Source organism: Mytilus edulis, chromosome 10 (assembly GCF_963676685.1).
Source record: "Mytilus edulis chromosome 10, xbMytEdul2.2, whole genome shotgun sequence".
In the NCBI taxonomy this organism is placed as follows: Eukaryota; Metazoa; Mollusca; class Bivalvia; order Mytilida; family Mytilidae; genus Mytilus; species Mytilus edulis.
In genome coordinates this window covers 52598918-52625782 of record NC_092353.1, presented here as the reverse complement: position 1 = coordinate 52625782, position 26865 = coordinate 52598918, and the positions used below count along the sequence as shown (strand labels likewise).

At 31.3% G+C, this 26865-nt stretch overlaps 3 protein-coding genes across 3 annotated transcripts; all 3 read right to left on the bottom strand.

The window, feature by feature from the left end:
• Positions 1-3258: 3258 nt before the first annotated feature.
• LOC139492826 (carbonic anhydrase 1-like) lies at positions 3259-13665 on the bottom strand. Its single transcript, XM_071280979.1, has 9 exons — positions 13647-13665; positions 13078-13110; positions 12234-12410; positions 11764-11912; positions 10799-10870; positions 9671-9734; positions 8938-9095; positions 8390-8470; positions 3259-3348 (listed from the first exon to the last, which is right to left on the bottom strand). The coding sequence occupies exons 1-9, from the start codon at positions 13663-13665 to the stop codon at positions 3259-3261; spliced, it is 843 nt and encodes a 280-aa protein (XP_071137080.1).
• A 250-nt stretch (positions 13666-13915) lies between these two features.
• On the bottom strand, positions 13916-22652 carry LOC139491462 (uncharacterized). Its single transcript, XM_071279165.1, has 10 exons — positions 21968-22652; positions 20893-21344; positions 20179-20341; positions 19275-19439; positions 18745-18921; positions 18224-18331; positions 17508-17913; positions 16726-16980; positions 16401-16499; positions 13916-16040 (listed from the first exon to the last, which is right to left on the bottom strand). The coding sequence occupies exons 2-7, from the start codon at positions 21058-21060 to the stop codon at positions 17618-17620; spliced, it is 1077 nt and encodes a 358-aa protein (XP_071135266.1). The 5' UTR covers positions 21061-21344; positions 21968-22652; the 3' UTR covers positions 13916-16040; positions 16401-16499; positions 16726-16980; positions 17508-17617.
• LOC139492825 (uncharacterized) lies at positions 15138-17618 on the bottom strand. Its single transcript, XM_071280978.1, has 4 exons — positions 17508-17618; positions 16726-16980; positions 16401-16499; positions 15138-16040 (listed from the first exon to the last, which is right to left on the bottom strand). The coding sequence occupies exons 1-4, from the start codon at positions 17616-17618 to the stop codon at positions 15138-15140; spliced, it is 1368 nt and encodes a 455-aa protein (XP_071137079.1).
• Positions 22653-26865: the final 4213 nt, after the last annotated feature.

The window sequence follows — 26865 nt, the reverse complement described above, 5'->3', positions numbered from 1 at the left end:
CAGAATCTATACATCAAGACAATGTTTTATTTGTAAAGTTGATACGGAATATTTATCAACAAAGTCTTGGTACCTTCCGATGAATTTTTTAGAAAAAGGACGAGACGTTCTTTGACATACCTCTGGTTCATCAACTTTCTACTCAGACACTGATGACGTTTTACAAAGTCTAAGTAGGAGCTGCAAGAATAAGTTGGAAAATATAAATTCCATATGCAGGTGAAGTTGGTATATTGCTACTAAGGTGGGGGAAATTTAAGATAATACAGTGTAACGTTCATTGCACGTCAAAAAGTCGTGACACAATTAACTCTCTGACGAGCCGTATTTGACATGTTGCTGAACAAATATCTATCCCTGTCTACACAATTCCTATAGCCAATAGCAGTCTAAATTAACTGCTGTTCATTCCGGTCATTCTGCATTTCAGACGATGTACATTGTACTGTAAAACATATATAACATGAACCCTATCGACGAGCATGCGGTAAAACATTTAAAATTGATGTGATTGAGATAAAATAGTCTCCCTTTAAAGTCGAACCAACAGTTCTTAATCGGAATCTCTCTCATTTATTTACACACAGTTAACTATAAAACCGGACTCTGTTAAGCCGAATACATTAGAAATATGATGCATGATATTCAGACTGTTTCGCCAATTTTGACTGAAAAAATATGTTATAATATGTTTGAAACATGAACATAAAATTGCCTAGTAACAACTAACAAGTAGAACAATTGGCTATTTATCTTTTTCTCACTAATAATAGACCAGTTTAAAGAAATCTGAGATCTAAAGAGAAATCAAACTCAAACATGGAAGCAATGTTTACTTAAAGCCCGAATTTAAAACCGTGTCGAATTCATGCTTACATGAATTCTGGTCACAAATTTTAGTAAGGTTTTATTTTTATTTCCCTAGAAAAATGCGACTATAATTTCATCATGGATATCATATTGAGAATAAATAAGTATTAATTGAGCATGATATCCTCTTTTGGATCTGGGATATCTTTTTAAGAGATACGATTTAAGAAACATCTTAAACTCAGTGTCAGTGAAAAATAAACGTACAAACAAATGCAAATAAAACAGCTTACACATGGCTAAGATTTATTTTGCCTCATTAGGTAATTGCACTAACTCATTCAAACAAGTTTTGTGTGCACAAAACCCTCTCTCTTTATCACTGAAGAACAACTAGCGTGATAGCAAATGTGTCAGATACTTACATGTTTCATTGTTTTCTGAAAGTACTTGTTTCGTAGCAAAGAAAGTGGCAACTGCTGTAACTGATGCTGTGATTATGATGCAAAGCATGATAAGAAATATTGGTTTCAATAAAGATTGTTTCGTTTGATGAATCTCGCTGTTTGGTTGTTTGTTTTGATGGTGAACAACGTGGTTTGGTTGATTGATCTCCTCTTTTATTGCTGATGACAAAACGAGATAATCATGATTTACAGTATCTCTATCTGCCGGTATTTGGTCATGATCGTCTTTTTCTACATAATCAAGGCATTCCTCGTAGCCTACAGTATTCCCAAGGTCTGTTTGACCTACATCGCCGTTATTGTTTACATAGCTGCTCTGTCGTGCTCTTAACATCTTATTGATTGACAATTCTTGTTTCTAACTCAAAGGGGCACTGTAAAAAGAAAAAGAAAAAGATAAAACTGATCAACAGGGAATTCTTGTTACATGTCACAATTACCATGCGTATTCAAAGCATTGTGTCATTTTGGAGACTTTTTAGCGGACTATGAGTTGTTTTTATGGCAATCATAATACTTATTTTTTTATGTGTATGATTATACCAATAATTTTATGTTAAGCCGGTGTTACCATTTATTAAAAGGATTTTGCAAAACGGATTACGTTTTTTTTTTGGGAGCTACTAAAAACACTAAGTATATGATCTGTTTAAAGTTTGGAAATGTCTGGCATCCTTCGATGTGTTTATTTGTCTAGATAGCAATAACATATTTGTACAATTTAATAAAGATGAATCGTTTATTCACCCTTACCTGAAACAATGATGTAGCATCACAACATAGAAAGACAAACTCTAGAATATCAATCGAAATGGCTAAACTCATTTAAAAGACATATGAAAACAGACAAGTGATATACACGGAACGATTAAATTTAATCTATGACACAATGTTAAATACAAAATCAATAAAATAAGATAAGGGAAGAGAGAATTAATAATTTCAGGTCAACCGTAACCTTGCACAAAATACCGCCATATAACAATGTAAACCTCGAAGAAAAGGCCGCCAAATAGAATAATGTACATAATAATGTACACAGATAAAGGAAAATAATGTTGTACAGTAATTGAGAACGGAAATATTTTTTACAAAATATATAATTTTATTGTTCATAGAACGAGATCAGGAGTAAAAATTTATATTCATTCCAGACAATTATCAAAGCTGGTATATGCTAGAAATAGAGAGACGAGATATTAATTTAAATAAGTAAACATGAAATAAAATAAAAGCATTACAAATTGTATCAACAGGTCAATTAAAAGTGAAAGTACGATTTCAGAGCAACTCGCATTTACTGAAAGCTAGTTAAGATATAAAAACAATTATTAATAAAAAATCATGCATCAGAGTCTAAAATCAACTAAAATTGAGAATGGAAATGGGGAATGTGTCAAAGAGACAACAACCCGACCATAGAAAAAACAACAGCAGAAGGTCACCAACAGGTCTTCAATGTAGCGAGAAATTCCCGCACCCGGAGGCTTCCTTCAGCTGGCCCCTAAACAAATATATACCAGTTCAGTGATAATGAACGCCATACTAATTTCCAAATTTTACACAAGAAACTAAAGTTAAAATAATACAAGACTAACAAAGGCCAGAGGCTTCTGACTTGGGACAGGCGCAAAAATGCGGCGGGGTTAAACATGTTTATGAGATCTCAACCCGCCCCTATACCTCTAGCCAATGTAGAAAAGTAAACGCATAACAATACGCACATACCAGGGATTAGGTAGTTAACGTCATGGACAGTCAAAGAAGATATGACTTGTGCAATTACACACGTGAAGTCCAAGTCAAAAATGTGTTTACAACAAATGTATCTAAATGTATAAATGTTAATACTTATTTGTCACACAAGAAATGAAAAATTGATTAAAGTTTAAGAACTTGAATCTGATGATTTTAAAATCTGTTTGACTTTTTTTTTTAAATTATTTGATTTATCATAATTGTTTAGTTACCTTTGACTTTGTTATCTAGAAGGGAGATTGTCGTCTACAGGATTGTCGTCTACAGGATTGTCGTCTACAGGATTGTCGTCCACATGAACTTTATATAATACCTAGCAAAATTAAAAATCAAAATGTGTAGGTTTTTTTATCAATGAGAGTACATTGAAAATTACGAAAATGGTTAATGAAAGGAATTAAAATTAAAATGAGTGATAATTTTATTTTATAAAGAAGACTTTGTATAAATGACAATGTTTGCAAACATCAAGGAAGGTGTCAAATCAAGGCTAAACCAGGAAGGTTTAAATGTAAAGTAAAGTTAAAAATGCTTATCATAACTTACTATGAATCATATTGATAATACGTGTCGTGTATTTTAATTTATTACTATGAATATGAGAAGCATACAAAGGAGACGATATTCGAAAGGTGCGTTTAATATTTTGAAATTTATTTGACAATCTATAATTAATAACGTGGTTTACTTAGAAGTATGAAGATTTCCTTTGTTAATTGAACGATAATACAGAATGATCAATACTGGTTCAAATATTTGTAAAAGGTCACCCAATGAACTGAATATGGCTTGTAAAATGCCAGATTTGTAGTAAAGATCTGTTTATAATAGTATTTGGTTTTACCAAACCTCATATAGTGAAGATAAATTTCTCAGTGGGATTAAACAGGGGCTTACGTATACCTTTGTAAATGAAGTAATATCTTTTTTGAGACACATCAAATATATGTGAGACCTATTATGGCAAAGTATAGCTGTTAATAATATCTTTAAACGATTATCAAATTTGTAAATATAGCAACCATGTTTATTGTCGGCATGTTGAGAAAGGTCGCTTCTATAATGAAAGAGACATGAAAGATATTTTATATTGTGTAAGGTATATTGATTAATGATGAGTTTTATTTTAGAATATATGACGTACAAATATTTACGTGAAAGATGTATAACAAGAATGCGTCCATTGTAATTGGATACCCACTCGCATTATCATTTAGATGTTTAGTTGCACGTGAAATTGAGATCAAAACTCTAATTTGGCATAACTTTAAAAAAAATCAAATCAAGGGGAACATGTGAACTCAGTTTCAAACTGATTGGACGTCAACTTCATCAAAATCTGTCTTGACCAAAATAGTTTACCTACAGCGGGAAAGACGGGTGGACGAACGAACAAACGAACGGACGGTCGAACGAACGAACGCACAGACAGAAAAACATAATGTCCCATAGTGGGATATAAAAATATAAGTGGAAAAATCGTTCAGCTTTAAAACTTTGTTAATTATTATATCGGCAATTGATAACAGAAATGAACAATAAAGGGAAATATATCTGTTCTGCTAAAAAACACTTCGGTATTTATAAGCAAATCCTGCTCCGGAACTGTTCTTTTATTATTGCATGTCAATATTATTCACTATCTTTAAATTAGTTTACTATTTTAAAACAATTTTGACTCGACCATTACTGAAGAAACATTTGTGGTCGAAATGCGTATATGATGCAATAAATTTAACACCAGTATTGCTATTACTATAAGTTTTTATACATGTATCTGTGTATTGAAATGTTATGTATATTATGTATGCATTTACGCTGTATTTCGTTTAAAAATAAAACATTAATGTCTATATCGAATGTTGTGTTATCTTACTGAAACAATTATGTGCGTAACTGATGCTCATTAAAGAAATGAAAGACAACATTCATAGTTAAGAAATGCAGATATTATATTTTTTTGTTAAAAAAAAAATCTTACTTTTAAAAAACTTCTAGAGAGTTTAACCTTCAGCAACCCTATCTATTATAAATTTTGTTTCAGTGAAGAACGTAAAACGCTATATTTAAATCAAACACTAACTAGAATAAAACTTATATCAGTGTTTTTTTAAACAAGTCTCTATTTCAATTTTCAATTTATAACTCTTATTGTGTAAATGAAAAAAAAACCCATAGTATTGTAAGATAAAGTCGGAGTTATCTTAACTGTCTTTGTTAAAACAACATTATGGTGACATTCAATTTCTCTTCGTTATTTGACAAATGTTTTGCTTCGAGGTCCTCTGATAAGTCTCGTGTTAAAGAAAGACCCATCTGCATACTATATAATAAGATTAGATTTTTTAATACTCTTGTTTGGTGTTTCAATATATTAGTTACATGTATACAAGAATTATTTCCTCAAAAGCTTTATTTTAAAATACCCATATATATGGACGCTTAAACATATATGACATATAAAGTACTTCGAACATCTTAAATAAGTGAAATACAAATTGACACATTTACGTGTTACCTTGATCCTCAGAATGTCTTCAACATCTCCTAAGTGAGGGGATAAGTTTCATAAATTAGTGTCAATGTTGTTGACATGAATTTACCTGCTCGTGAATAAACATTTAGTCTCTTACTACAGTCCTTAGATTTTTAGATCGTTGTGAACAAGTGGGCAATTATGAAAAACTAACCTTTAACTGACAAATTATACTTAAACGAGGCAATTATATATAGGTATTTATTGATTATTTACTTAATAATGGAAATAATTAGTGTTGCTATACGTTCAGCTATTTTTTGTCAATCGAAGTGTTAAAGAGCTCGTGAAACAAACATGAGCGTAATGTACAGGTCATGAAATATTAAGCACTTCTTGAACACTTGCACATTTATGTGTTTTACAAATTTATAACACTATGAAAAAATGTGTCCAATTACTTTGTAAAACAATTAACTTATCTAGTGGCATTTCATTGAGTCTTAATCCTGGTATAGCATAACGGCCTCTACACGAAATAGCCGGGTATTTTTTTTATTATTTTTTTTGCTCCAATTGCTCTCATAACATTTAAAGGTGGTTAACAGTATGATATTAAACTCAAATTCGATGCAAGTTCCTCCAACTTAGGGACATTATTGTCATGTTTCTAAGTTTAAGGTGCATTTTGAGCTCAAATACGCGTCAAATCAAAGGTACCAGGATTATAAGTAAATACGCCAGACGCGCGTTTCATCGACATAAGACGCATCAGTGACGCTCAGATAAAAAAAGTTACAAAGTTGAATAGCATTGAGAACCTAAAATTCCAAAAAATTGTACCGACTACGGCTGAGGTAATCTATTCCTGGGATAAGAAAATCCGTAGTTTTTCGAAAAATTCAAAGTTTTGTAAACAGTAAATTTATAAAAATGACCATATAATTGATATTCATGTCAACATTTAAGTAAAACATTAATGGTCCACTTGGAGTCAAAATAATAAGTACGGTTTAGTTTGCATGTAATGGTTTGCACTGTTGCACTCGAAACAAGTAAGCTGACTGTGTCAGTCTAGTACGAAATATATCTTAAATCAGATTTGCGTGTGCCCGTACTAATCACTTAAATATAAAAAAGTCGATAATTTAACAGGAAAAAGTTTTGCAAAAATCAATAAATATCTAAATAAGAAAATACTTCAAAGTGAGATTCAAATGGGGTGGGCAAAACATTCAGGTCTTAAACTATTATTTAAGAGTTTTATTAAAATGATTATTCAAATGTAATACTTTTTATATACTTACAAATAAATTCTCATTCACCATTCGTTTCAAAAATCGTGAGATATATTTATAGTGAATATTTAAAATGAATATGGTGAAAGGCTTGTTAATCATTTATTAACTAAAAGTAAAAGTTTTGTATTGAATCATAACAGTTTGTAAACTATTCCGTGACTTCATTCTCTCTCAATTTTCCATTAAAGTAGATCACGTTTTTCCATAGGAAAGTATTTCAAACAAAAATATACTTTAAAGTTAATTGCTGGCAAGATCATATAAACGTATGAGTTTTCTTTTTGATTGTTTGAATTTACAATTATTTTCATCTGCTTAAATACATATGTAGGTTAACTAAATGCGTTGCATATTAATATATAATGAATGTTAGTTCTTAACTTTTAAAATTCTTGAATCCATTATTTGAATCAATACCACGTCGTGTCGAATGTATTATAAGATGTTATCTCATATCTATAACAAAAACATTGTGTTTTGCATATGTTATAAAAGATTTTCATAAGTCATATTCCGGTCCGGGAATAACAGCCTCTCAGTGGACCTATTATGAAGTCATTAACATAGCTTACACCATAACAGGGCATACTAGTCTTTAATTGGTAGAACCTATACATGCTATAAGACTTCTCTAATCCAGAGACAGAGAAACTGGAATTAATCAAATTTAGTTGTAAATATTGCGAGCGCTACGTCATAGACGGTGTGACATTAACGTGGGTCAAATGCATAGGGAAGCCAGTGATCCCATTCATTGATGATGTGGTATTCATGTGATGCATTTACGTAAATGAATTGAAATTATCGGAACCACTAGATAAATCCGTTAGTGTATTACATATTTTATCACTTACATTACGGGTAATCTACAATTTAGATAAATTCATGAAACTAAGGAAAACGCCAGTGAAGTAATCCAGGTTATGAGTACATTTGTCGTAACGTCCGGTTATATGGGCTTACAGTATCCGAGCATATGGGGTTTTAACGACACGCGTAAGCCAATCAAAATCAGAGAAATATGCAAAGTTAGAGATAAAATAAGTTATCTCCACACTCTGACTGGATTCCAATAACTTATTCATCTAGTTATAAACTGAATAACCATATTGACATAATCTACACAGGAATATTCAAAGTCAAAGGCCAAAAACTAATTTGTACAGCCATTGCACTGTGAATTGAATGGAGAGATGTTTCATTGGCACTCATACCACATCTGCCTTTATCTATTAAAAGTTTGCATACAATTTTTGAACACAAATACAAAATAACAATGAACATTCGGGTATTTTTTTATTGTTATTGATGACTGTTCTGCTTTGTTCTCTTGTTATCTTTCTGCATCTTATGGTAGTTCAAAAATCATAAACAAACTATTTCCGCATCAAATATTCCAACAATTGACAATTATTTGAACCAGATGAATAAGGAGAATACTTCTGATAGCTCCTTTTGAACCCGTATCCATGGTTGATGCAACCGTAATCCTTTGTTTCTCGACGATTTTGTCGAAAAGGATTCTTTTTACTGCATGGGCAGCTTAATGCAACTTTGCGTTGCAACAACTGCTGTACGGGTCTAAAATTATCCACTATATAGTTGTCCCCTTCTGTAAATATTTCTGGTTCTCCCATCAATTTTCGGAATTCTTTTAACTGCAACAACCAAATAAGCATATAAATGTTATATGTATTTTTTTTTTTTTTTTTTTTTCAATTTATATTGTTTGGTTATTAAAGTGCTTTCGATCTTTGCATTTTGTTTAAAAACTACTAATTACATTATTACATTTTGTTTTCGATTTGATTCGTTTTGATTTTGTAAGATTTTGCAGAATAATGTTTAGTTGTAAATTTGATGTTACAACATATTGATCATTAATTCTACAAACGAAAGTAGTCGTTGGTTTTGTGGTAAAGGTGCAGCACCCTCACGACACAAATAACTGAAGTTCTTCGTATCTTCTTTTTTGTACATTTGTTCACGAAAATGTGTGTGTACCCATATAATCGTAACTGTTAATATTTTATAGATTTTTATTTTTTTCTATTATTCAAATGCATTAAATAAAAAAATGATTCATTGAAATTGTCAGCTTTGTGTCTTTGTCGATAAATAATACCTGGTATTCTGACATAGAAATGCTATTTTCAAACAAAGTCCATATAACAGTCTCTGTACACGGGGGCGTGGTTAAACTCCCACAATATCTGTACCAACAACTGGTGGTTTTAGGTAACAGATCCATTATTGGAAAGTTGTCCAAGACTACCTTATCACCTACAGAATGTTTAAATGAGGACAGGATGAATATTTGTTTACCTATTTAGACCAAAAAAGGTCTTCTCGTTCAATAGAGAATAACATGTTCATTTTTGCAAATGATGCAAAAATAAATGATTTTTTTGTGAAAATAGTTTTAGCGCGGAAGAAGGATTAATTAGACATGTTAGACGGACACGTAAATGGTGCAAGTGAATATTTCGTCAAAAATAAACCTCATTTTCATCCTTCATTATATCAAGTTGTCGTCCTTAAAACAGTATTGATTTGGAGCTTGTTATAGTTCTAAAACTTGACAATCATTTTAACTTCTTTTGCGATTTATTGATGTTTATGGTTAATTTGTATTGTTTTGTTGCCATTGTCTATGTATCATTTAACAACTGAATCTTCATTTTATCGTTGACATATTTTGAATATCCCCTTTATATTTTATCATTTGCCTATGTACAACACATGTGGTTTTATGAAAAGACATTTTTCGATTGTTTAAACAATCGAAAAATGTCTTTTCCTTATGATATTTTATCTCCGTAAACAGTTTATAATTGATGTATATACTACCAACTTACCATTATTTTTTATGTCTTTGAGCTTTGAAACTAATTGTTCATAATTTGGATTGTAACTGCCAGCCTGTAAAGATAACAATCGTACATTTATTTTGATTACTAAGAATTATTTATTAATTTTGTTTATGAATAACATTAATACTGTATGTGTCTCCCGCTTGTGTGCGGTCAATTCATTACTCTTTCATAACTTTTTAAGGGGCTAGTTTTTTTTTTTAAAGCTGTCCTAGATTCTGTCCTTACATCTGTCTGAGGAAGAAATTAAAATAGATTTATGACCGACATAAGCGGTCTACTGCCAAAAACATCATTCATACTACTCCCTAAATACACATTTATAGTTGATTTTCCAAGTGAAGACATATTTGATGAATTGCATAGAACAATATTTCCTAAGAGACAACGATATGTTCTACGATGACATTTGATATCAGGTTGAGCCTTAGACCTAAAAGCGCTTCTTTTGACATGCCCAGTACAATGTCGATGTGGACAGGGAAATAACCAGTACTAAACAGTTTCGCATAGGATGATCATATTTTAAGCCACTGTAAGAAAAATTGTTAGCAGTTATAAAAATGACTGTAAGTAGAATTCTAAGCAGTTATAAAAATGACTGAAGTCAAGAAGCCTGTAGTTCAATGGTTGTCGTTGGTTCATGTCTTTCATATTTGGTCTTCAAAACTCGATTGTTATAAATGAGGACGTTAGTTTTTTTTCAATTGAATTGTTTCATATCAAACAGCCGACAACCGGTATGACATTTTCTCATTGTTGAAAGCCCTACGGTTGTCTATATTTTCTGACATTCACTTTATTCGAACTTTGGTAGAAAAATGTCAAATCGACAATCATACCACATTTCCTTATTTCTATATTAATAACCTTTTGTTCACGCATAACAGATTGCTTCATATCAAAACGAGCGTTGTTTCAGATTTTTATCATTTTCTAGTGAAATATTTTACTAAGTTGAACAAATGTTGAACTAAGAATGGTAAAGGAATAAGTAAACATCCGGAAATTGTTATAATTTTTATTTTTCCTATATCTAACATAAATAATATTTTTATGATTACAAACTGTTGTATGTATTAACAAGTACTGGCTAAACCTAATATGACTTACATAAATCATTACTCCAAGCACTGCTGCAAAATTTTTTGCTTCATCTTTTGTTGGAAGAAACACAAAATGAGCCTAGAATAATAAACACAGACGCATTTACAATTCAACTGAATTCATAAACTTTTCAGTTACATACTAACTTTAATTAAATAACAAAAAAGTAAATCTAAATTCAATTTGAATTTTATCTTGATACACATGGATTTGTTTTTAGATTTTTAACCAGAAGACAGCAATTTTTCAAACAGTTGTTCCATGCATGTGTTTAGCATTTCTTCAGTTAAATGCCTATATGATTTAGGCGAAGAACTTAATAATTTTGAAGGGGGATGTGAACTTTTCTTATACTACATTTTCTTAGATTAGGTTACTCTAAAAGTCGTTCTTGCCGTTCTGGTTTTTCTTATTTGTATTAATATTTTTTTTACTGTCAGAGACCAGTACCTGTTTTTTCTTTAATTTAAACAGGAATGTATATTATGCAATGTATGTTAATAAATTCAAATTATTTAATGTTTGAATAGTTACTATTTTGAATAAATAATAAATCAGTCATGCTTAGTGAAAACTTAATAGCAATATGTAAACAACTAGCATACATGCTTCAGTTGTTTTGATCGTTGGATAAATTTGTGTTACATACACTGTTTACCTCAAAAAGACAAACTGTACCAAAAAGACATTCAAAATGTGTGAGACAAAGATAATCGTGTGGCGATTATAAGAACCACATCTACGATTTTGGCAACAAATGTTTCTTATGCCAGATCAAAATGTTTTGATAATTGCAATAATACTGCTTTCATTGAAAATACGGCAAGTGTGTAGTCACAGATTGATTTAGAAAATCAAATGTGTGTCGATATATAGGTTGTATTGTACTAGTATTCATCTATAAACGTTTATCTTAATTGAATCGAAACTTACTACTGGTCGAGTGACCAACTCTGTAAACTAGTACTTACCTCCATTGCAAACTTATATCCGTTTATGGTATGCTCAGAACCCCTTCCACTGTTACGTCCCCAATGGAAATGAAATCCTGATAGTTTGTGGGGTCCTGGGAGACCCCCTTCTTGAATTGTTGGCTGGTAATCGAGAAAGTCTACTTTAACTGTAAAAACAATCATAACAGATGAAAAAATAACACATTATCGATAATTTGCGTTAATAAATCTATAAGGAAAAGAACATGTTTTGTAAGAATTGGCGGAATAAGAATTATAGACCTAAAACAAAGCGAGTGGAAAATGAAACCAAAAACAAATAAAGAAAATAAAATAGGTAAGTACTTATTTAGAACGGACATAGACTTTTATCTAAAGTATAAAGAACAGAAATTGATAGAGAAACAGATTTCTTTTCAAAACTTGCAAAGTATCTAAACAAAAACTAATAATACAGAAATAGTTATATCCTTTTCAAATTCTAATACCTGCAAGACCGGTATTGGTCATTTCCATTTTTATTCCTGATGTTTCTGTAAGCTCCGAGAGATCAAATGGTTCAATGTTGTTGTTTTTTACCACATTCTTTGTTTTAATAGCCACAGGAGACTGCATAGTACTAGCACACATTTCGGAGTTTTCTAAGCAAGACCAAAAAGGCGGTGCTACAAATAGAATAGCTGTATAGTCATTTTGAAAAGATAAAAAAAAAATACAGTTAAATTTTCGATGAATGGCATTTTCTACTTTAAAATTGGGACAACCTCTTTTTATCACTGTAGAAATTGGAATTAAATAGGCTTTTCTCCACAATAACTATGCACCGATTTTCCCCTGAACACATTATATGTTATGTGCAGTCAAAACTGTGGTACATCCAGGATATATAATAAACTAAATAATCGTTTATATATTTGAACTTATAAAGAAACTAAAGTTTGTATTCTCTCGGGAATAGTTGAACTCAGGCGGATTTTACCGTTTGCTTGCGTACTTGTTTGTCATATAGCTCTCTAAATGTCTCAGGTCTTGGCTTTCAAGTATTCTGCTTTAAGCGCTGCTAGTCAAGGTTAATACAGAAAAGCCCTTCGGACGAATGATATTGATGACGTATTTTTATATGTTAACGTAAAACTTTCTTTTGTCATTTCGATACAAGTAGAATGCACGATAATTGCATTGTTTATTTTTGTATATCCATAATACTGATTCAATCCTATAATAGAGCAAACTGTTGTTTGAAACTTATAAAACATTGTAACATCAAATCAGAAATTATAAATCTGTATGCATGTGTTTCTAAATTTCTGTTTGCTAAGATGATATACTTACGAATACCCCCTTGAAAGTATCCCCATTTTAGGTCTGAAATAAAAGAATACATGTAATTAATTTTCTGTTTTTGTTATATAATAAAAAACGTGAAGAAGTTGGATAATTGGAAAATATTTTGATATTTTGAAGAACTTTCACCTCTAGGCTTATCTGTTCAATTTTCTTATTCTTCAAATCCACAAAGTTATGTCGGACGAGTAAACAATTCCCAATTACAAAAAAATTGAGAAATACCGGCTTAAAATTCCAACGGTCCTTATTAGTAGTAAAATAGTCGATTTTAAGTAATTAATGTTAATTATCTTCTTAAAGACAGACATTAATTATCAGTATATTCGACCCAATAATTATGTGTTTGAAGAATTTTAACTGAGACACTTTCTTAACATGATAATTGCGTCTGTTATAATGATATTTGTGAGTACAAACGCAGAGATAAAATAGCACAGCAAATGCAACGTAGCATACTTACTCCATATATATCAGTTCTGAAATGACTGGTAATTGAATATTTAGTAACTTCATCAACTATGTCATTAAAAGGTAAAACTTAATTGCATACATACCTTCAATTGCTTCAGGCATTTATATTAGTGACACATACATCCCTTCAATCGCTTCATGCAATTCAATTACAAAGATGTCTTCACTCGTTTTAGTCAATTCAATTGCATACATATCTTCAATCGCTTTATGCAATTCAATTGCATATATGACTTCAATCGCCTGAGGCAAGTCAATGGCATAGATACCTTCAATCACTGCAAATACACCAATTTAACCCAGTGATGCAAACCATATCAATCGGGCAATAAAATGTAACAAAATATGATTAAGACTGCTTTTCATGTTTATTATTGCTTGAATTTTTCCAAGCTGAATTTTTAATAATTTAATTGACAGATGAAAAACAATGAAATTGTTACAGTATACATACACGACATAAAGAGTAAATAAATCACATGACTTGTGAACAATTACCCTTTTCCCACTATAAAAACACAAAAATGAAATTCTATTATTGTTGACTTCAAGAATTGATGGACAGTCAATGTTTCTACCATATACATGTATACCAAAGATTTAAAATAACACACACAAATATCACAATTTTCTTTACATTGCACTTTTCACTTCATAATAATCAAAATAACATTACTTCTACTGTTATTGCACAGAAAATGGTGTATTGCACAGTAGATGTTTTCATTTTAAATTTCTTAGTAAATGAGAAAATGATAAATTATGCACTGATCACAAAGAAGAAATGACCAAGTGATGCACTATTGGTAGTATCCATGACATATGAATACTTAAATTTTAAGAAGGATGGCTAACTTTCTTTGAATTACACATAAATCTACATTTCATGGTTAGCACTAGGCTGACTAATAAACATGTTTAACTTTAAAAAATTGGAACACATGCATGAACCGGTCATGTTTTTTATACCAAAAAAGCACTATAAATAAAACCAACGTTTACAAAAAAAAATGCACTATAAATAAACCCAACGTTTACAAAAAAAATGCACTATAAATAAAACCGGTCTCAATTCAAAGCCCTCCAGCTGACAATGATATGTTCCTACTTTTAAGAGACACAACCAAGAATCAGTCATTTGTCAGTATCTAGAGGTCAAAATAATAATGAATAAAAAAATCTTTAAACATGCTACTAATGGGCTGCCCTCAACTCATTAAAACAACAAAAAACACAAGTTATAAATAAAAAAAACACAACATAATAGAAAGATGAACATCAAATGGATGATTAAAATGGAGTTACTTAATTAAATATCCACATGTATTTATACAACATTTTTTAAAGCAACTATTGAACAATTTATCACAGTTTAGCACATTTTGTTCATACATAATATGATTTCCGTCTCTGTATCTTGGCGTACGTTTCCTTCTTTTCTGTAAGCCATTTGTTAAAAGTCTTCCCTTTCAGGTCAGAAAGCGGATCAAATGGAATGCATTGAAAAAACTTGTAATAACGTCCTGGAATTTCATTGAATAGTTTCTCTGGTTGAAGTTGTGTAACAATCATGTTCATGTCTTTTTAAAAGATGGTTTAGAATTTGAAGGCTTTCCAAAATAATGTCCTAGACCATTTACATATGCATCCATTATATCGTTGCACCCTTGAAGGCTTCTACCAACACGTTTTATGGATGTTGATGTTAGATTTCCATGCAGCGCATGCAAAGCATCCTTAGCTCTCATGTTAAAGAATTCCAAGGCCAGGTCACCTGGTACATTCCCACCTTTTTCGCCGTGGATATTGATTGACTGATTATGTTTCAATTCAAAGGCAAGCCTTTGAGGAATTGTTGCCATAATCTGTGCTTGAAGTTTGAAGGCTAGAAGGCGGTATTTTGTATGGTTTGAATTCGAAAACCTAAGCATATCAAATTTCCACATTCGAAAAAGGCGATCACCATCGTTCTCTTTGGCCGAGTCTTCCCTACACCAGTCCATCAAACCATCCCGAAGTACACAACATGTGTAATTAAACTTATAGTCACTCTTGTAATCTGTAGATTTTTTCTTCGTTTTCGTCTTTGGTTCATTGGCGACTGGTTCATGTGGCTGTAATATATCTAAATCTTTATATTGACAAGTTTGTCTATGGTTGCGCCGACACAGTCCATCCAACAGGTAAGATTTTGGACAACCAGGATAACTGCATGGCACTCTATTTGTTTGATTGTTGTCCTCTGTTGTTTCATCACAATCTAGAGTAAACCGTTCCGTCTTAATGAAACGATCAACAATAGTCTGAACAATGTGTTCCATTAATTCAGCGTTTTGTTCATCTGTTGCAAGATTATTTACATGGTTATCGAATTCAATCAAGTTGTCTACTCCAAGGACTTGTAATGCAGCTAGGAGTATAAAACCTTGAGTGGTCAATCTCATAAACTCTCTACAATCATTCACTGGTTTTGTCACCTGTTTGGGTAAAGAAAAAAACGTTTACTAAAAGAAAAAGTATTGTGATAATAATATTTTTCTATTATAATGACACTAAGTTATAAGAATTGTAAAAATGAGATTAATGCCATCTAGGTGTAAGAGACTTTTGTTGTTTGATTGCTGTCTCATTCATGTACACAGACATCTCCTTTTTTATCATAACATAATTAACTGTCAGAAAAGTCTGTGAAGAATTGTCCCAGTAATATCTAAGTGTTGTGATATGGAAGTTTTACAGTGTCCTCTTTAAACTATTATGTACATTCCTATCTTATTGGGCTATTGTGTCTGACGATATTTCTTTAATTAGCATATTTTAAATAATCCTCAAATTACCTCTGATTTTACTCCACGTCTATCAAGCATATTCTTTAACTGGAACAGTGTTCCTCTTTCACCAGATGATGAGCCTTTGAACAGCATATTAAATGATTCCTGTAATAATGAGAATTACATTAAGCTATAATAATTATGTAAAGAAAGGCATTATTTCATAAACACATATTTAACAGAAAGTTAATTTCGGCTTGTTATTCAAATCTAATGTTAAAAATGACATACAAAATTAAAAAAAAAAAAATTAAACTTAGTATAAGAATTCAATACTGAATACTTAGTAAAAGATTTCCATACTATATGACTACATTTTTACCAATCTTACCTGTAATGATATTATGTGGCCATGCCAGTCCTCACTTTTCCAAAGATATCCATCTAGCCTTTGCTCTGGTGTCCTTGCATCTTGTCTGGCTCTTTGGGCTCCATCACCCCTTTCTACACTCAATGCATCTCCACCAAGAAGTAATGGTATCATTTTACCGTTCTCTGTTGTTGGCACATACTGTTGCAGGTGTTCCATTATCTCAATCATCTGTTCCATGATGTTCTCGTCTTTCTCTAAAATGCCTAACGGAATCTTTAAAAAAAAAGTTTGTTATTAACTTAAGAGTGCAGACATACAAATATTGTTTCGTTATATATAGAACATTGGTAATAAAGGCTTGAACCAAAGCATAATATATATACATGGATTTATATATTTTAGTTTTGCCTGCAGTATCTTTTATCAATTGATCAATTATTTAATAAGGCCACACTTAAAAATATTTTGGTTTGTCCAAACCCTACTCAAAGTTTGAAACAGTAGCTAGGTACATGTAGGTAGGCATTTTCTTTCTTTTTTTGACAAAGAGAAGTTGAAGCGTCAAATGTTTTTTAGTCTCCATGTCTATCTGATAAAAAAACCTTTTTCAGATCAGGACAAAAAAAGATTTTGAGCAGGCAGCCTATTTTTTTGGGTAGGTAGGGTGAGGTCAAACAAACATAATGTTTTTTATGGCCTAAAATAACAGCATAATCTTTTACTTTGTTTTCTCATAAAATTGACCATATCTACATGTACATTGTGACAAAATTATCTTTTAAAAATATTGTATCACTTACAATGTTGCTCTTTTTTTCTGATTGCTTTGCATATTGGTGCTGGATATGGTATTCCACTAAATGCTTCAAGTTTTCCAAGATTGGTACATTTTCAATAAGAGTTCTCTTCATCAATGTCTTGAAGTCCTGATGCAGGTAAAGTACTCTTGGTCTCCAGGGATGAATGCATCATTTGGGAGAGATAATATATCAGCCTGTGGATGGGTTGAATCCAAATCCAATCCTGACACACGAGAATGGACAGCAATAGAATGAACTAAGTTGTGTATTTTGTTCTTGTTATCAAGTGTTTTATGTCTGGTCTTTTGATGTACATTTAAATTGTCCATCACGACTTGAAAGGATCCACCATCTCTGTTAGCTTCCTTTTGAGTTGTAGTAAATGGTGATTCATCTCGACTCATGACTAAAATAAAATCAATAAATATAATGGTATGCAATACAAAGGTTTTACAATTATGTTGAAATAAAATAGTCTCCTATTTAGACAATATAAACATGATATTTATACAGTTTATAAACATGTTTATTAATTCATACTTTTACATAGCCATTCTAACATGTGAACTTCTTATGAAGCAATATCTGGTCCTGAAACTTTTTTTATTTGGTCTAAAGTAATTCATATATCTAATCTAACAATTCCCAGTTTTTTTCCTTTTCCTGATTGTATTATTACTTGAAATTAAATATAAAAGGAAATAAAAAGAAAATACCTATAGCTGCATCAGTCACACATTTTACAACAGGAGTTCTTGGTGAAAGATCTGGAGATGTTGTTTGTTCTTCTGTAATATTTGGTACCCAAACATCAAAGGTATCATCTGCATTGAAAAAAAAGTACACATCTAGAACTATAGTCTTTAAAAGTTTAAAAACATTCCCTATTTTTACATATATATATATGATACATATACAAGTCTAAAAATTTGCACACCAGTACTTATATGGTCCTTTTTATAGACTTATATATATGCAAGTCTAAATTGAAAACAATGTTCAAACCTGTGATTGAGTTGAATAAAAAACACAATTTTTATACATGTGCATGCAAAAACATATTTCGTGGTAAACATGGAGGGGTCTAAATACTGTACCAACAACATTTTCCAAAAGACAAAAAAATATGAAAAGGTATATTTTAACACATTATATACTAGCAGGTAGAACAACAGAGTGTTGATTTTACTGAAGCATATTGCACAAGCTTGTGATTCATGTATTATATACAACATACCAAAGTGTTTTGTAGTAGAGACTGACACATCACCATGGACACTCAAATATCTGTTGTCTTTTAGTGGAGTATCTGAGAGCTGGATCTCACCAACAGAAATTGGGCTATAAACAGGATGATCAGAACTTAATTCCCCATCAGAGACCTTTGTAATTGGAGTAGCGTAATAATATTCATCTAAAAAAGAAGAACAATACATGAAATCCATTGGACACATATTTCATTATAATTATATATAATACTGTTATGATTATTTTGTGAAATTTTTAATTTTTGTTCTTCATCTAGCAATGTCTAGAATAATGGCTCAATAATTTTGGTGCGAGAAAAACAAATATATCAATTCAAAATAATAGCAAAAATTTTACAATTATATGATCTGATAATTTACCTTAAATAAGACATTGAACTTGTCTCAAAAAACTATAATATTAAATTACCATTTAATATATATATGGTTAGGTAGACAGTGCATTTTATCTTGGAAACTACATGTACATGTATGCATATAATTTGTTGCATCACCATACCAAAGCATTCTGTAGTTGGGATTGTCACTTCATTAGCATCAATGGAGAATAAATCACTATATGACTCTTTGTCTTTGAGTGGGGTATCTGTTACAAGAAGTGCAGCTGAGTAGCAATGGTCACCAGAGGTCACATTGTTGTCTATAGTAGAATAGCAATGGTCTCCTACAAAAGAAAAGGCATGTTCTTTACATGTTCAGGAATTTTAAAGTAAAAGATCCTAAATTTCAGATTCTGTTGATATTATGTACTGATATACTAAAGAATTAAAAGAAACAGAAATCAAACAAATATTTGCAAATGGCATGGTACATGTATGTAATTACATCATTTGTTTCATAAATTTTGATGATGAAATATAAACTTATTAAAAAAAAATCAAACCGTAGAATCATCCTCCGTTGTCCACTAATATAATATAATATAATGTATTAACTAATCATGCTAATCATTATTTGGATTTGATGTCACACAAGTATTTATTCTCCTAAAAGCACATTAGACACACCTAATTTAAATATTTCACTGAAATGCAAATATTTAAGGTGGTACCCAACACCTTCACTGAAATTAATTTGGCTCGTATAATTTTCAAAAATTTTTGCAAAGTATTTATTTTGACCCTTCGACAAAAATATAAGAAATTCAAAAAATTTGAACCAACCAAATTTATCAGAAAAAATACATGTACACTGGTTATATAGCAGTTTGACAAACACTAATTTTGATCATTGGAAAGCTTAATATTCCCTTAACAACGCAACGTAACTAAAACGCTTAGCTGATTTACAGAGTTACATGTATCTCCCTATAGTGCTAGGTACCACCTTAACTGTGATTCATGTGTAGCTATATTATTTAAGTTTTAAAAGTTCCTAAATCAATCACATGTTAATCAATATACCTAAACTACTATCCTCTGTGACTGTGTTAAGCTGATATTGGTTAGACATCTCTTTTGACCACTTCTTGACAGGCATATCAAAGTTTTCACATATTTGATCTACTAAGCCTAATGTTGCCTTGTAGGAGTTACATATCCCTGCTCTGTTAAATGTACTGTAAACCTAAAAATCAGACATAATATGTTATATAAATTTTTATATATCTGAGTTAAATTTTACAATTCTATAATATGTTTCAGCATATTGTGTACATGTTGTTATAACTTGGTATAGCATGATCAATGTTGAATAAATGCTTTGGAATAGGGACTTAACCATACATAAATGGTTTGAACCCCCCCCCCCCCCCCTTCTGGACATAGTTACATTGATAATATGATATTTGATTATAGCATATATATACATGTATAACCTAGGGCTATGACATGATTTTAATGCATATGGTACACTAATTTTAATATCTATCTTCACTTTTTTTAAGAGGAATCTGCATTGATTATCACCTTCTTGTACTCTTAAATTGTGCATGTAGTTACTCCTGTGAGTGAATGCTAAATACCTTAAACACAATACATGTTCATGAACCTTTATAGTCATGTCAGTAGTTTAAACAACAGGATTTTAAGGTTACTTCTGGTATATATAATAAATGTATACACATTGTACACATGTACATACATGTATCATATGTATACTAAATGTATTTTACTTACCCTTGTTCTCACATGTCCTCTGTACATCATGACACTATTAATAGCTTGTAAGGTGTTCATCCGCCTGTTTCTGCTGAAAAGTAGTACACCCATACTGGTCACCATTCTTGGGGTCTTCAATAATTTTTCCTTTTTATTATTTCCAATGATAGCACTTAAGATGTCCATTGTTATTGGGCATGTATTCTCTAACTGGCTTATTGCTGACCTCCATGTGAACTTTGAAATGTTAGAAACTTTAGATACTGAACTTTTCAATCTACATAATTGTTTGTGCTTCCTCGTCAAGTGTCTTTTTAACAGTAGTTGCCAAATCCCTCTTTACCTCGTCTATTTGAAGCAGGTGATTCAACGCTGTTTTGTATTGTTTCATCACAATGGCTCTGCAAGCAAGTTTACCAGGGCCTTGCAAAAGTGAGTTTTTTCTGACTACTCCTAAAACCAATTTGAACCTGCAAAAACCAAAAAGACCTATAGATAAGAATTTTTAGAAGTACATGTATATAAAATGGATTAATTCTCTATATACATGTATCTTTTAACATTTGAAAAATTTTCATTTTTATAAAATCAAGGGTTTTTGTGTACATGTATGAGGGTCTGGGTGTAGTTAACAGAATAATAAAATAATGGACAAAATATATAAGATAAGAATTATAGATTAAATGGACTAAAAACTATAAAGATAAAGGAAGGGTACACCCATATCCAGATCATCAAATATATACAACTATTTTTGGAAGTTACATGTATATAAATGTATTATAGATGATTTTGAATCTACATTTTGTTACTATACAGTACATGTACCAAAATGAGAATTCAAAAGAAAAGATATACTTCCATTGTACTTTACATAATCTTTAAAAGATAAATACCCATTGTATTATTTATTAATAAATACTAAAACTAAATGTGTACTGAAACTAAATATTTATGATATTGAATTTAAAAAGCAGTATGTATATACATGTACAATTTTCCATACAATGAGTATTTATGTACATTTATTTTTTATAGAACTACATCATTTTTAATATAAAACATTTAAGTAAAGTTTTGTGTTTCTAGTTACCTTTACTTTTGGACCAGGCGATTGTAGATTTGAAGTTTCTGTAAGCTTTCTACAGGATGATGGAGTCTGTGATGACTTTGGAGTCTGTGGCGGTTTTGGAGTTTGAAATTTCAACTGTCGTCTTCTGGCCCCCTTACTTGGAGTCAAAAATCTGTTTCTTTTGCCCCTAGGGGTGTACCCTGATTTAGACGGTGTGATTGCATGTACTGCCCTCTTCTTTGTCGTGGTTGGGCATTTTTCTGTCGTGGATGGGCATTTTTCAATGGTGTTGATGGCAGGATATTCATCTTCATCTTGGTCAACAACAGTTTGAAATTTATTAGCGAATTCGATAAATTGTGGTGAAGCACTTTTCTTAATATTGTTCACTAAGTTCTTTAACTTAGTTTCACACGTAAATACGGCCTTTAAAGTAATAACACATTGGTTACAAATGAAAACATCATCAACTCTCAAGTCAACAACATTGCGAATTTGTTCTTCATCTATTTCATAACACTCTGATAGTATTTTAACAGCATTAACTTCTTTTATTTCGTTTTTCAAATTTCGCCTCTTTTCATTCTTTAAGTTGTTAAGGTCAAACACATGCGTACAGTGAAAACAAACCCGATTACAATGATCCATTTCACATATTTACATATGAATACAAACATCGATAGCTCCTCCTTAATTTACCGCCAAATTATTTTTAACTCCCACAATTCATTGCGTTGTAAAATTTCCGGTTGACGGACTTTATCGACGAAGGCGTTCAGGCGTTAATGCAGCCATCGTAGATCAGCGGAATATAACGACTGAATTATTCGGGTTATTGAAACATTGAAACATTTTATTTTACTAAAGGCCTCACATGAAGCATGATAGTACAACAATATAACAAATAAGATATAATGCATGAACAAACATATTTACAAATTATGCAAGAATAAATGGGAAGGTAAATATCATTTGTAAATTGACATGACAATTTTACAGAACTTGGCTAAGCCAACAAGAACAAATTTATCTTTGCTGTTCATTAAATTAGAGAAACTCATAGTATTCTTAACTTTACAAATATCTGCAGGCAATAATTTCAGCCTTTCAGCATTAAAGAAAGTACAATCATATATATAATGAAATTCATCTCCTAGCACATTGCTGTTACATAAATCACATATTCTTTCTGATCTATCAATGCTATAAAATCTACCACATTCAATAGGTAACCTATGACTACTGCACCTATATTTACACAAGTTAATTCTTAGATCAAAAGGCAATGTAGTTAAATAATTTTCAAAACCAAACTCAGACTTGTACATTCTATAATTTAAACATTTTGAGGTATTAAATATCTGAGCCTTCCATTCATTTACAAACAAATTGTGGTAATACTGTTTCACATTTTTAGACAACTGACAATTTGTATCTATATATTGATTATTCCAGGCATTAATAAAACCACATTCAGATATAATATCTTTTACACAATTCAGCCACTTAGAGTGGTAAACATTACCAGAATCAAGTTTCTATAGCATTTCATACAATGTACGAGAAATTTTCTCTTTTTTGCCAGTAACAATACGTTTCCAAAAACCAACCATTCTTGCTTTAATATTAACAGACATTGGTACTCTACCTAGTTCACCATATACAATGCAGTTAGGTGTACATTTTTTAACTTTCATTATATATTTACAAAATTCTAAGTGCAATGATTCAATAACATCATTTTTCTCATACCCCCAAACGTCTGCACCGTACATTAATATAGGGCCAACCATAGCATCAAAAAGTTGTAACAATACATCTATAGGTAAATACAATTTTCTTGACTTACGTAATACATAACACATTGCTTTTCTGGCTTGTTGAACCAGTCTAGATTTATTAACATGAAAAGTACCTTTTCTAGAAAATACAATACCTAAATATTGAAATTCATCAATAACAGATAAACGGTCATTATTATACATAAAATGAACATTATCAGCCTGTCGACTTTTAGAAAATATACCAACATTGCTTTTTTCAGTATTAACTTTGAGATTCCATGTTTCACAATATAAATACATTGCATTCAATGCTGATTGTAGCTCAACTGCAGATTATACAATAATGACTGTGTCATCTGCATATAACAACAGATACAATTTAAAATACACTTCAATATCATCATTGTCAAACAGTAAATGAGACATATTACAAATATCATTCAGACCACTATAAGCATGTGACATAAACTTAGTCAAATCATTAAGAAAAATAGAAAATAATAGGGGCGACAGGTTTTCACCCTGCCTCACACCAATATTAGATGCAAAAAAATCTGAACAATTAGATCCATCTCTTACACAAGATTTTGCATTTTTATACAAGTTTTGTATTACAATCAGCAATTTACCATCTATACCATTGCGTAACAATTTTTGCCATAATAATATTCTGTTAACAGAGTCAAAAGCCTTACGAAAATCAACAAAAGCACAATACAATTTTTTTCTTCTAAATAAATACAAATCAATGAGACATTTCAAATTAAAGATATGATCAACAGTGCCATACCCCTTTCTGAAGCCTGCCTGTTCTTTACATAATAATCCTAAACTTTCCAAATAATTGAACAATCTATTATTCAAAATACATGTAAACAATTTTCCATACCAACTCAATATTGTAATACCTCTATAGTTGTCAGCATTTGCAGGATCACCTTTCTTTTTAAAAATAGGGCAGATAAAACCCTTTGACCATGAATCTGGTATAATACCACTTTCAAATACAATATTAAATATTTTCAAAAATACAGGCATAAGTTTACAAGCTGCATGTTTCAAAAATTCATTAAGAATCATGTCATCGCTACATGCTTTGTTATTTTTCAAAGACTTAATTGCATTTACAACTTCCTGTTCACAAATAGACTGATTAATTACAGTATTATACTCACTAATATTTTCTGTAATACAACATCAATATCATTTTCTACATTATTCAAATTTTTAAAATGGTTAAAAAATAAATCAAGAGCAACCTTCTGAGATACATTTTTACCTTTCTCACAGCCCTTGTTTAACAATGACCAATAAGACTTAGGATCAGTGGTACGCAAACCACGCAATTTACTTATAAATGCCTTCTGAAACTCGTTAAATTGAGTTTTCAAAGTTTTCTTGTACTCTCTACTTTTACATACCAAATCATCATAATTAATTGTTGAACGTACTCTATAGTAATACTTCTTAGACCTGCGATAATTTTTACGTTTTACATAACATTCACTATTGAAATACTTCTTACGATGTACAAATTGAGAGTTACATTTTTTGTTAACATTTTTATCATTGATTTTAACAAACATATTGGCTTGTTCTGCCGCATTCCTTATAATATTAACACAATCATTTACAACATTATTGACAGTTACATTATCAGTATTTTGAGGATCAATATCCTCTAATTTATTCAAAAGTTCATCTATACTGGTATCGTCTAGGTTCTCCGTGAAAACTGGTGCTCTGTCTCTGGCCCATATTGGTTTTACAATAGACTCTGATTCACCATGCAAGGTGATTACAATATTAGAGTCATTTGTATTGTCCATATCATTGTCATTAACATTAGAGTTATTCAAATCTAATTATCTGAACCATAATACACAATGACTAGAGCAAGTAAATGGGTTCCTTTACATGGACATAGTTGCATATATATTCCTTTACATCAACACAAATACCACCTGATTTAGATGTACAATTTCGCCTTATAACAGAGGGTAGTAGCTTAAACCCATTAACCTCAACATCATCATATTGATCAATTTTAGTTTCAGTAAGACATATTACATCATATAAAGACATGAATTCAATAAAATCTGGATTTTTCAATTTAGAGACAAGACCACACACATTAAGGGTTAAAATTTTGATATTTTTAAATTGCAAGATATTTTCATTTTCAAGCACTTCCTTTTGAATCACAGATTTATCATCACTGACATCAAGCACTGACTCGGTGTCTAAATATTTCCCTTCCGCGCGCTCCTACAGCTCAGTAAGTCCCAACTTTTTATAATCAACGTCCACGATTCCTAGTTTGAATAGGTCGTCGGAGGATGCGATCACCACTCTATCACCACCATTCTTCATAAAACAATGAATTTTACCATCACGCGTGTGTGCGTTTTTGACGTCATCATTTTTTCTTACCAATTGAAAGAGTTTAAAACGTAACGGCGTCAAATCTTCGCTAACATATACGTCTTTAAACTCAGTTTGTTTAAGTTCTTTCCTACTAGCAAGGAATTTAAAACGATCAGTGCGGTTTTCAAACTTTACGATCACCTGCCTGTTTTCCCTGGAGTTTTCTTACCAGTTCGGTAGGCGTCACCGATCTTTCCAGTTAAAACAACCTTCATAGCTTGAGCTAAAGCCATTAGAGCATCTATTATCACTGCATTGCCTTCCACTTCCGGTATGCCTGTCACTCTGATGTGGTCCCTCCTCGACTGCTGATCTAGCGCATCATTCGCGTATTCGATGTTACGAACTCCTACCTGCAATCGGTTGATTTTCGTATCGTGAACCATTAAAGTTTCATCCCTACGGGCCGAGAAAGCATCTAGAACGGGCATCAGCAGTATCATTACATTTAATGCGGTTTTCTCCGTATCCTGAAGTTTATCACTTTCCTTATTGAAGCGTTCATTGAGAGCCTCCATAGTCTCATTACCTGACATATTATCGTCCTTCATGTCGTTACACTTATCCTTTATAAAAGTACACATGTCCGAAAACAATTTTCCGCCATTGCCCTGTTTCGTAGTATTTTTTGCTGGCATTTTTTAATTAAGCTATATTCACAATGTTTAGTCCAGAAAATATCCTGCCATATGTGCGATCTTTCTTCCA